At 45.0% G+C, this 12,501-nt stretch overlaps 1 protein-coding gene and 1 pseudogene across 1 annotated transcript; both read right to left on the bottom strand.

Moving 5' to 3' along the window:
• Positions 1-209: 209 nt before the first annotated feature.
• LOC122127717 (transcription initiation factor TFIID subunit 11-like) lies at positions 210-683 on the bottom strand. The gene has a single exon (XM_042702135.1). The coding sequence runs from the start codon at positions 681-683 to the stop codon at positions 210-212; it is 474 nt and encodes a 157-aa protein (XP_042558069.1).
• Positions 684-8,186: 7,503 nt separating this feature from the next.
• LOC122127718 lies at positions 8,187-8,569 on the bottom strand (annotated as a pseudogene).
• Between the last annotated feature and the right edge of the window lie 3,932 nt (positions 8,570-12,501).

Consider the following 12,501-nt stretch of genomic DNA (forward strand, 5'->3'; position numbering starts at 1 on the left):
ACTGGCAAATTGGATGCCACCGAACAAATCAACAAAACCTAAGCATTACCAAAAGGTAGTCAACAGAGGAAAGACATGGCAATAAGAGGTGTATAATGAGTCCTGGGGTACCCTTTGAAGTCAATCCCAAGTCTTTCAAGAAGAGAAAGGGATCTTAGTTTGCTAGGTGCTGGACACTGCTTCCTCTTACTCCTCATCCTCTTTCCTGTCTAGTTCAGAAGTATCGGATGACTCATGGAGCAAGACATACTCTCTGCTACTGAACCCAAACTCAAGGACATCCATCTCTTTGAGTTCGTAGTATCTCTGTGACTCAGTGCACTGCTTTCATAGCGGCTCAGCTGTTCCTCAGAAAATGAAGAAACTAGGATTTGCATCTTTTGAATCTCCTCTTCATCCACTTTTTTCTTCCTCTCTTTCTTTTCTCTGGTACCTATCTTCAGCTTTTTGGCAGCAGGAGTAGGTAGTGATGTGTCTTCCCTTTCAGTTGCTGTCAAATCTGAGGCATCCCGACTCTCGCCTTCCTCTGCTGCGGCCATTTTCGGGTCCGCGTCTCTGTCGCCCTCCGTTTCTTCAGGTGCTCCTTCGGTGTCCGCAGCCCCTGGATCTCTGGGAGCAGCGATTGTCTCCTCTGACTCGCCAGTCTCCCTACTTTTGTCTGCGGGTGACTCCCCTTCATCCATCTCCGGAAGGAGTTGAGAAATCGCGGCTTGGTCGGGACATGGAGATGAGAGTACCACCACCACCACCACCACCGCACTCTTGACCACGGTTGCCATAGGAGTCGTGGTCCTGGCATCCTTCCCCCTCAGCAGCCTGGACCGGGAAATGAAGCCTGGGCTGTGCACTATCCTTTATAGACAGGACGGGAAGAGCCCGCCCCCCCCCACTTCCGCTTCTGGGAGGGCAGGCCCTGGCAGAAGCCTCAGGCTGGCCCAGCCTTTAATCCTCTCTGCTCAGGGGCTGAGATCTGAGACATTGGGGCTGGAAAGTCTGAGAGACTCTCATCTCCAGTGCACTACCAGAGAAGGCAGAAGTGAGCTGGGGCTCAAGTGGTAGAGGACGAGCCTGGAGCACAGAGGCTTAGGGCCCAGGACCAGAGTTGAAGACAAAACCTTCACGAATTTGAGTTTGTTGAAAGCAAGGATCTCAGCTTCAGCAATGTAGACACGTCTCATTTGATCCTGATTACCTTTGGTAGAGACAGTCTTAGTCATGTTCTGGAGTTGAACGGCCTCCTGGGGGAGAAAGGAGGTGGCGGTAGAGTTACCACAGGTGGGATGGTGAGGGCAGAGCCTCCACTTGCCCAGAAGGTTTGGAGGCCACCTAGGTCAAGGCAGTCGTAAGCCTAGCATCCACCTGACAGGTAGATGGTGCAGGAGTTTCAGTGACATTGGGTGTTGCAGGAAGAGGATTCTTAATTCCTGAATGGTGGAATCCAGGTGCCATTTAGAGCAGTCTTCTGAGATTATCCAAACCTTGGACACCAGGAATGCTGGAATCTAGCAGAGCTGATACTGTTGACACAAAAACGTGTGTGGGGTCTGTTATCCACGGAAAGGTCAGGAGCCAATGTGGAAGATTCTGAAGCTTGGTGCCAGGTGTCTAGTACCCTTGGTGAAATGAATTTGGCACATTATTCAACTTAAAATACTGGCACAGTATAGCATATTCTTGATAAGACAGCTGTAGTGGGAGCGTGTTTCTTGAATTCAGGGTGTGTGTGGTGGGTGGAGCTGCTATGGAACCATGGGGAGTATTCCTTGGTTTTCTTGGATAATGACTCCTCATTTAGATCTTACCTTTACAGTGTAGTGAAGAAGAAAGTACTGAGTTCTGCAAAAAATGAAGCTTGCCTGAAGGAATGCTTGGGTAGAAATAGGATTGGGCCTGGGTGTGGCTGAAGGAGAGCTGAAGGGGGCCTCTCATGGCATTGAGAAAGGCTCTTAGGATTTCAAACATGATGCAGGTAGATTTAGATGGTCAGAGTTGCTACTGCAAATCATGTGGGATGGAGGAAATAAGACTGGAGACAGGAGGACCACTGTGATGCTGGAGTGCTCTGGTGTGAGTGACTGGTTGCTCACCAGATGGAGACGAGACTGATATGTGGTCCAAGCTACAGCCTTACATGGTCTTGAATGGGGAAGGAGAGGAACTCATCGTTGATTGTCTGGTTTAAGTTGATAGGTGGGTGAGCCCCGTTATTTAAAGGCAAACCATAGCCTCAAGGGCCCTGACTGTAGGCACTGAGTTGACTATTCTGTGTTAGCAACTTCCCAGGTTTTTTGTGTGTGTGTGTCGTATGCTTAAACGCATACTATCAGCAAAAATGTTGCATGTGAAATGTTTGTTTAGAAGGAATATCTGTTAACTTTCATGGAATAATCATCACAGTTCCATGATAACAGCTCCATTTCTCTTACACTGAGGAATAATGAGTACTGGCATATGGTAGACTGATGGCAAAATCTTTGGGTATTAAAGTGATAGCAACATCAGCCTCTATCCTGGGCAGGTATCTGTCCCAGCAGCCAGGGAACCAGTCCTGCTTGAGTTATTTTGAGGTGGGCCCTGACAGTGCTCTTAAGAGCCTGTTCTAGTGCTTTGTGTCCAGTATTGTCCTTACTTGGTACACATTGTTGAAGAACACCGCTGTCTTTCGGACCATGTACTTTGAAATGTGGCTACTTCTCCTGGAAGTCCTTCCATACTATTTTCAGTGTTTGTTGAATTTATAGTGGGAATGCACTCCTGACTTTGATCAGAACTAAGATATCTGTAGACTTTGCTTTGTATTCTGAGGTTCTCCATGTCTCTGAAAGCATGGAGAATAAGTGGAAGTTTCTCTGCAGTTTTTTTTGGGGGGGTGTCCGGTTGTGGGGCCTGAACTCTGGGCCTGGGCGCTGGACCCCAGCTCTTCAGCTCAAGGCTAGTGCTCTACCACTTGAGCCACAGCGCCACTTCTGGCTTTTTTTTTGTTTATGTGGTGCTGAGGAATTGAACCGAGGGCCTCAGGCATGCAAGGCAAGAGCTCTACCACTGAGCCACCTTCCCAGCGCTCTGCATTTCTTATAAAGTCTCTTCTATGTGTTTCTGACCTAAAGCTTGTGTCTAATGTAAGCTCTGAAAGTCATCTTCACAGGTAAATTCACATGTGGATTTTCCATGATGATAACTCCAGGAAGAGTGTTCTTCACAGCAGCCTTGAGTCTATTAATTCTCCCTACTGAATACCTTGTTTTCTTCTGTGTTGTTCATAGTCTGCAGGACTTATGATTAAGACAACTTTGGTTTTAAGTTTGTTTCATGTCCAATAGGGACTTGTGACCTTGAATGGACTAAGGCTTCTGTTGGGCTCTTTCATATCTTTATTTAAAAAGATAATCTGATATCTTTATTTAAAAAGATAATCTGATATCTTTATTTAAAAAGATAATCTCTAGAATTCAGCCATAGTTGTATGCTGCACAATGAGAAAGAGTTCTGGTGGCACTCTGGTTGTGAGTCCACCAGCCACAGTCTGAGCTTCCTGGAAATGCTCCATTAGGGTGTAGGTATTCCTTGTGGAAGTGGGGTCCTTCTGGGATATGAAAACCATTTGCTGTTTGAGATGGCTGTGGCGTGAACCTGTACTTCTTGCCTGGCCAATGTCAGAATTGTCTTCTGCTATGTGAGGGGCTCAAGGTAGGAGACTGTGTTATAGGGTGTGCCTCTGGAATGAAGACAAACTTATCCTCATCATCCTGTTGAGGACTATGATCATTTTATGAATGTTTAAGATCACTTTATGAATGTTTACAGATGTGTGGGCATTGGGATGCCCCTATATCAAGACATATCTAAATGCAATGCTTTATATCCTGGGATTCTCTCTGAATAGGAAGGTGACTATTGATATGAGGGACATCAGGAAGGGAGGGCCATGCTCTTTCCATCATCCTTGAAAATGGACTGTGCTAAGCTAAGGGCTCTTGAAATTACTTTGTGCTCCATGGTCTGCCTGAGCAGACCTGGGGAGGTTCCTTCGGCCTGCTGGGGTGAGGTGAGCCCTTTCTTCCTATGTGGTTCCCTTATCACTTCTGAACAAATCTTCCTGGATCCCTGAGATTTCCAAGAAGTCACCGTTGATTGCTTTTCCTTACATAACTTGATGCATAAGCCCTTCTGAATATGAGTACTCTGGTAGAATTGTGTAAAGTGAAAGGAAAGGAGGGCAATCCAGGTGGCCTATGGACAGTAATTTGAATGTAGAACACCCCCCCCCCCACACCCTGCCACAGGTCTCTAGCCTAACACCCAGATTTCTGTAGTCACATGCTGGCATGATCTAGACAGTCTTCTGTATTGCTTGTAAGTTCACATACTAATCTGACTGTCCTAAGAACTTGTAGTTGGACAAAACTTGAGTTCAACTTGAAGATTCATGAGCTTAGCTTCATCAAGGTGATCTATGGTAATCCAGGTCTCCTCTGCACTTCCAGTAGTGGGATTATGATTGAAGAATAAATCACAAAATCCCTTCAGCTTAGATGTATGAGGCCTTTCAGCTCCACGACCTTGTCTGTTGACCTGTAAATGTATCCCATTCTAGATGGCAGTAGATGTGACAAACTCATCACCTTTACTGGCTTATATCTTTTTATTCTTGCTCCTCCCATTATTGTGGGTACATTTTAGAGTCTAAAAATGGCATTGCAGCAAGATTTTTCCTCCGCCTTGCACCTTGAATGAACACTAAATCTGTTGTGCTTCTACAACTCTTGTCTCTTTAACTTGGACTTTTTGGTAAGGACACAAAGAAATGTACTGTCTTCTTGCTCTTGCATGATACAGTGGGTTTTAAGACTGAGGAATTTGGATATGCTATAAGCTAGTGCAATATACTCCTTGATGTGCTGCCCTCCATTTAACAAAAGCTTTCTCCAAATCTCACCTGAATAACCTGGTTGGTGTATTCAGGGATAGTGGGAAATTTTCTGTGATAAGCAGATGCTTTGTTTCTGGTAGGCTCAGTCGCCTTTGAAGATAAACATCCTCCAATCAGGGGTGTTGTTGCCAGATCATCAAGCCACTCTACTCACAGGAGTCATCCAGAAGGGACCTGCAAGCCCTGCTCAACATGATGGCTGGGTACTTGTATGGCAAGGCAAGCACCCATGGCAAAGCCCACGCACCTTTCTAGAGAAGGGGTTTCATGATCTCAGCATGTCTCATCTCCATGTATGCATACATGATGGGGGTGGTTCTTTGTATTTCCCCACTTTACTAGAAGTGTGGGCTCTAAGCTATGTGGACTAAACCAGTGGCAAGGAAGGATATATAGCTGGTACAATGAACATTCCCAGGTGTATTTTTGAAGCTGAGTAGCTGTTGAGTGGTCTAGGATGGCACTTGAGAGGAAGCTGTTGCCAGGTCTGGTGGTGCCGGACCTTCTGGAGAATTGTCTTCTGTGGAGTGTGCCATTTCAGGTACACATTCTGCATTCAGTTTTGCATCTTCCCGTTCAAAACTAGTAACTTCATGTCTTCCAGCAAAAAGCCCAGGCAGTCTCATGGAGTGTCCACAGGGACCTGGTGGCTCCCATGATCTCTGTGGGGTGGGTTGTAAGATTTCAGAATGACATGATCCCTATGAGAGCACTGTGTTGCAATCTACTCCATATTTGTGTGTACATTAAACATACAGACAGTTGTGAGCCACACTGGTGTCTTACATGGTAGACATGGACTCTTGGAACATGAGAATACATGGACATATAAACACTTGATTTTAGGCTGAGGACACGAGGGAACCATCTGAAGAAGTGGCTTTGGTTTGCCTTCAAAGACTGTCTTACAATGGGTGTTTTCCATATCAGTGACTCCTTGCTCCTTACAGCTCTAATCTTATACAATGATTGTTCCTCAGATCACAACTTGGCAAGAGAGTTGCCTCGAGAGGGCGCAGCCCTGTGCGCAGGGGGCCCAAGGCTCATTTCTCTTGACTGCCAAGGGAGGGCCTTGCCTAGCTCAAGGGACCCTGGTGATCTGTCACTAAGAGGCTCTGCTTTCAGAGGCTGAGGCCTGGCTGATGCAATGGTACTCCAGTTACTTCGTTCTAATGGGGTGCTGTCTGTGCCCCTCTGCTGGGGAGACTGAGTTGTAAAAGAGCTTTGAAGTTGAATTTCCACTAGATGCCATAGGCTTTTCTAGATTGGATGTGGTGATGCATAATACAGCTCTTGGCTCAAAGAGTTTGTTAGCCAGATAGGAGTGCTTATGGCCAGGGAACATGGATTTCAGGTTAGCCTGGAAATGTTCCAGCGTAGAAGAGATGAAATTTCAGGACAAAGTCATAAATACAGTGATGGAGGCATCAAGTAGGTGAGTTTAATAGCAGAGGAAAAATCTCTTCTATAGATTTCACATGTTACACTAGACTAGCTTTTAGGTTTCAAAAGTGGCTTCACCTACAGACATTAGATCAGATAGAGGTTTGGTGGTAAAGTAGCTGTTACAGTGCATGTAGTGCAAGATGACTTTGGCTGCTAGATCTGTAACATTCCACCAGGAAGTTCTACTGTCCACAGGATTTTCACGGGGAAGAAATGCAAACTTCTAAGGGTTTCCAGTCTCCATTTTTGCAGCTGTTTTACCTCATGGCCACTAAGTGGCACCAAAGGACTCCTTTGAGCTAAATGCCAAGCGGAAAAAGGAAGGAATGGGCTAAGTGCTCTGGAGGGGTAGGGGGAAGAACGATCTTTTGGATGGATTTGAGGATGACAGTGTTTGATATTTCAAACACAGTTCCTTCTTCTAGGAGAGTCTTCATCCCGTGTGAACTACTGTATTACTAAGCTCAGATCCTTTAGAAACACAGGTGATTCTGTCTTCTGGTGGAGATATGGCTAATGAGCAGGATGGCATACTCACAGAAACCTCGGGACATCACTTGGCCTTCTCTCTGCCCTGCCCCCTCTATTTGGTGGTGCACACTAAGCAGATAAATTTCTTTACTCTGAGTGGACATTTGTGTTGGATGTTAGTTGTGACCTTAAAAGCAGCTTGATCTTTATTGAGAATTTTAAGTATTGTAAATTCAAAGTTTGGCTTGGGAACTACATTTAAAAAATCTCAACTGGGCAAAGGTAAATTAAGCAAAGGGAGGATGTGATGCTATAGAATACACTCTTAAGAATGGTAAATGCCTATATGGTAAATTATAGCAAATCCATCAAGCAGCAATCACAACAGTATATTGGTCCTAAGCCTAAGTCTTATAAGGTGTTGGGAGATGCTGTATAACAATGAAGTGCATACAGATGAGTAGGTAATAGACAAATGCTGGCAATTGCCTGTAATGATGTGAACTGGAGCTGAAACCTTTTTACTGATGTCTTACAAATATAAAACACTGGCTAGCCACACTCAATGGTCTAGACCTATACTCAGTGCATGATGGCAGTTGGCTAGGGGTGGAGTGTTTGCTTTTCATCTGAATCGGTGACTGGCTCTTCTGTCTTTGAGGGCTGGGACAAAGAGTGTCACATCCACAGAAAGTTACCTTTTAGCCCCTGGGTTCTGGAAGTATACCCTGGCTGCTAAAGTTTTGCTGCTACATTCTTGCATCTCCTTGCTTAGGTGATTTTGGGAAAGACAGATACAAGTGGTGGGGCTGTTGTCTCCAGACTTCAATCCTTTTGGGTGACATCACTAAGTAGATTTGAATGATGTGGAACTTCAGATCTTGTTCTTAAATGCAATTGTATTACTGATATGTCCTGATAAACCCAGAGGGCCTACTCTATACATTTGAAGAACAAGATTTCCCTGATTGCAGGTCTCATTTGTATTATGGGACTAAAATAGTAGGCATGTGAACAGCCACTAGTGAGTAATTTGGGTTTCCTACAGGCAGACAGGGACATGACAACTCATAGGTGTTAGGCGAGTGCATGGAGACAGGAAGATTATAGCAAGCTTGTGGAGTGGGAGTCAAACCTTATTTTGCCATTCTCACAGCGAGCTGTGTATCTGTGGCAAAAATCCTGGAGTGAATATTCAAACACAAAAATAAGCATTCTGCTGCTGAATGGTATTTTACTAGCTTAATAATTTGGGCTTGCCCTTGGCATTGAGAAGCTTGAACACTAGTCACGAGATTTTCATTCACAAGTGGAGAACTTTTATTTTTAAAAAATGAATTTAGAGAAAGGGCTTCTCTGGGCCTGCAGTGGCAGTAGGCTTCTCTTCACAGGTGATGGGAATGGTGCGTCCAGGGCCAGAGGTCTGTTTCCTTGGCCCATTCAGAGTGAGGATCCCATTAGGGGGACAGGGTCATCGCCATCATCGTCGGGGGTGGGATGAGAGGGTCCATTTCATGTAGCTCCTTGGAGATAAAGCCAGGCCCCTCCTTGTCCTGAGGGCTTTTGGATGGGGGGGTGGAGTCATGAGATGGCGAAGTCTCCTGCTTGGCGTTCTTCATGCTTGCCAGGTACCACAATCACATCTCCTAGCACCTTGATCTTGATTTTCTCTGGAGAAAACTCCTTTCCATCCTGCTTGACAGAGAACCTATCTTTCTCCATGGTATCTACTCAGTTGGGAATGTTCTGCTGGTATTGCTTGTTCTTCCTGAAAGCTCCATTCTGGAAGAATGCAAAGGAACCACAACATATCTGACTAGGCTCAACATATTGCTGAATTGGACTCTTAATTCCAAGGCCACATCCTTCCTATGAAAGGTAACAAGCTGGAGGAAGGGAGCTTCTAGGGTGCCACCTCCATTTGCACAACTGGGCAGAATTCGCAGCAAGAAGAGCAAGGAGGTGAACAGACTGAAGCAGATATGGAAGGGGGAGGGCCTTTGCAATGCCTTGAGCCTTCCATCCTGTTTGTTCATACTCTTAACCGTCCTTGCTAGTGTAAAAACTTGCTCTCTATCTCTGAGGCTTACATCCAACTTCAGTACTCACCTTCGGTTTCCAATGAAACTCTGATTCTTCACACTTAAAAACCCAGACCACTCAAACAGCCAAATCCCAGGAAATCATCTTGGCTCATAATGAACTCGCTGTTTGTCTGGCAACTACACTTCACTAGATTGTAGTCGTTAAGTGGAGAAATGCTTATCCTGCTTGCCTTCTTGTTTTAAAATTATCCAGAACCCTCCAGTCTTGTCTACAGAAGTTTTGGGAAACACTATCTTGATCTTGGGAATGCCTTGGTAATTTGGGAGACCGACATAATTGAGAATGATGTTTCCCTCATTTTGAGGCTAGCCGTCAGGAAGGCTGTGTCCACATTCTGGGCTCAGGCTAGAAGGAGTTAGTTGTCATGGTGGAGAGGAAAGGCAGCCCTGGTGATTGCTTTTGAAACACTGTGCCATAGTATTTTCAGGACACCATCCTGGGGGTAGGCTACAGGTAGGCCACACTATTGGTGTCAGGACCTATTGTTTCATTGAATTTGTCCTGTACAATTAATATTGCATATGGCAGTTGTCACCAAAGCTAAGTTCTGTGATTTCATGGGCATCTCCGAATTCAGACTCTAAGCTGTGTAATCCTGACCTGGAGCTGCCTGTATTCTTTCCAGTAATATAGCAGACAAGCTCTGCCAAAGGCTAAGCATTTGGTGGATTCAGAATCTAAGCTTCAGTGTGTTTCCCACCAACTGGACAGACAACTGTAAGTGATGGAAAGTTGCACCTAAGTAGGTACTGCCTAGAGAAAAGCCATCTTGCTTCTGGAGCCAAAAGTGTTCAAGAATCAGAATTTCATTGGAAATTGAAGATGGTTAGTGTTTAATGCTTGAGATTTGATCATAATACCAGGGAGGTTCAGGATGTTGATAGGCTTCAGCTCGCATGATAGTGAATATGGGCAGATGATCAGAAAGGATAGGCTCTCTCAGAAAATGCCTACAAATGGGCTACAGGATTTTGGACATGGAATACTATGTCTCTACAGACTTGGCATTATTGAGGGAAGAGCTGGTGAATCTAGGGAAGCTGACTTGGAGGCCAGATATTGATTGCTGTATTTGAGCAAGTGATATGGTTTGTCCTAAAATTGGACACTGGGTATGAGGAATGAGACTGAACCCATGAGGCCCATCTCTGGTCAAGCAGTTTCTGTGGAGACAAATGGATTTAGGCCTTGTTAAGGTCTGGGTTTTCTGTGCTTGCTGTCCTGCAGTATTCTTCCTGTCATCTTGAGATGGAAAACAGGTTCTATGTCCATTCTGTTCTGATTAGAAAGGGTAGGCTGCTGCATACCTTGGGAATGGAAGAGGTCAAGCTGGAAACCAGACTCGTTATCTACAAAACTGTTTCTCCATAACATAGTATCTAGACCATCATAGGATCTAGGAAATACCTGGGTGGTTTGGGAGATTGCTGATGTCATTGGAGCATAATCACCCCTAAATCCATCAAAGCTGAAAGTCAACCCACTTGTGTGTTATGTTCTGATTTGTCTGATAAATTTTTGCCTCCTTTTTGTACTCAGAAGTAGAGGCAAGAATCCAGAGAATGTGGCTGGATACTTTAACTCCTTATTTTCCCACGACTTTTTAACTAGAGATAAATTGGGGGTAACTTTCTGGAGTTGTCTAGTATTTTCCTTTCATTTTCTTCATGATGGGAGATATGGCTACTATTTTTGCTGTAGGGCACTTAGGAGTTTGTACGAAACTTCTTACCTGCAGATGTGAAACTACTTACCTAATGATGTGGCTCTTCTGACCTCATGTTAGGCAACCTTTGTCCATTTGGGATGATATATTGAGTGGCAACTTGCTATAGCATTTTCAGGATTGCAAAGATGGCTTGCATGATTCTAAGATCAGGACCCAGGAATACCTTAGTTATCCCACAGGGAACAAGTTTTCTCACCCTTTGCACAGAAGTTGCCTTCAATAACAATGATGGGTTCTTGGGACTACTGAGGAATAGACTCTGACTTCATACTGTAAAGTTGTTTCCTATGCTGGTCTGCTTATTTTCAGAGGAAATGCATGTAGTATATGGAAACTAAGCAGAACAAAGTGTATTTGGCAGAACCACAGGGTGGCGCTATGGGAGCTGACATCTGGTCAAGTGGAATAGGTTCCCCAGGTTGTTTGCAAGACATTGAAATGTGGCTGCTCTGGAAAGTGGGAAATAGACACCTTCACACTGTTACCTTCATATATGTATGAACTATGGAAAGTAGCATTGCTCAGCAGAGGACAGGTGTTGAGCAAATTTAGCAGGAATTTAGCTGAGTCATCTCTGGGATGCTGCAGTCCCTAAGGTAGCAATTGTCTTTTTTTTCTTCAATAACTTATTGTCATAAAGTAAAATGAACAGAATAAGCAACTTCATCAGGAAGTGGCCATTTCTATAGAACCATCCAGGAAACAAGGATTCCCTCTTGTTCCTCCCAGGCTGAATCCACTCCAGATTCCTTTGTTGAGACCATTGTTCCTAGCATTGAAACTAGAAAGCAGAGGAAACTGTCCTCTTTTCTTTATCCCTGGGGATTGGCATGGGGTTTGTGACCCTTCTAGAAGGTACAGTGTCCTAAAGAGCACACTCACGTTCATTTCCAAGGGACCACAGGAAATGACATGGACTATTGACATGCACAAACCTACATTGTCTAATCTCCCTTGAAAAGGGATATATATTCCTCTGTGATTGCCCAGTTAGCACTGGGTGCAAGGTTGTAGAATTCGCACTTATTACAGCTCTTAAAGGAATGCAGATCTGGACCTTAGGGTCTGGCTGTATGTCCCTCAGGATCTGCTTCAAGCTCACAGAAACCTGAGAAAATCTCTCCTTTTTTACTTCACACCGATACAGACATGGGTGGTCATAAGTCTCCAGAGGGATTGGATACAACCTTTGGCTTAACCGGCTTAGTCTGGCTGTGTGGCTCAGCAGGTTCTGCAGGGAGGCCCTGGAGATGTGGTTCCCATAGAAACTGAACAAACTGAGCTGGGAGCACTGGCTTAGGGTGGGCAGGATGGCAGAGAGCTGGGCCTCAGTGACCCCACAGTGCTCTAAAGCCAGGGTCTCCAGGGTACCAGCCACTTCCTCCAGCAGAGCTCGGAGGAGCTCAGGACTGAAGTGATCCATGCATGCCCTGCTGAGATGCCAGTGCTTGAGCTGACTGGTGCAGGGACACTGGGACAGATAGCTCAAGTCTGCACCATTCAGTGGACATGAGCTCAAAGTCATCAGGGGCTTCAGAGTCCTGAACACCTTAGGCAGCTCTCCATAAAGGAAGACATGATGTGTATGAAGTTGGGAGATTTTTGTGCTGCAGTAGTTGGATGAAGAAGGAATCGAATCCAGAAGTATGATGTTTGCACTCATCTTGGAGAGAGAGAGGATGGAAAGTTTTGTCCAGATAAAGGACCATGTTTTCCATTGTTAATCCCACAAATCGCCCATGTCCATCTCCAGGATGGAGTCCAGATGAAGCACACTCAGCATGCTTTGTATTTTAGAGGTGCAGTTTGACAGACTCTG

The sequence above is a fragment of the Dipodomys spectabilis genome, unplaced genomic scaffold (genome assembly GCF_019054845.1).
Source record: "Dipodomys spectabilis isolate Male_0828 unplaced genomic scaffold, ASM1905484v1 ptg000308l, whole genome shotgun sequence".
NCBI classification, from domain to species: domain Eukaryota; kingdom Metazoa; phylum Chordata; class Mammalia; order Rodentia; family Heteromyidae; genus Dipodomys; species Dipodomys spectabilis.

Coding starts and splice junctions, on each gene's coding strand:
- LOC122127717 (XM_042702135.1), bottom strand. CDS start 683: ATGGATGAAGGGGAGTCACCCGCAGACAAAAGTAGGGAGACTGGCGAG.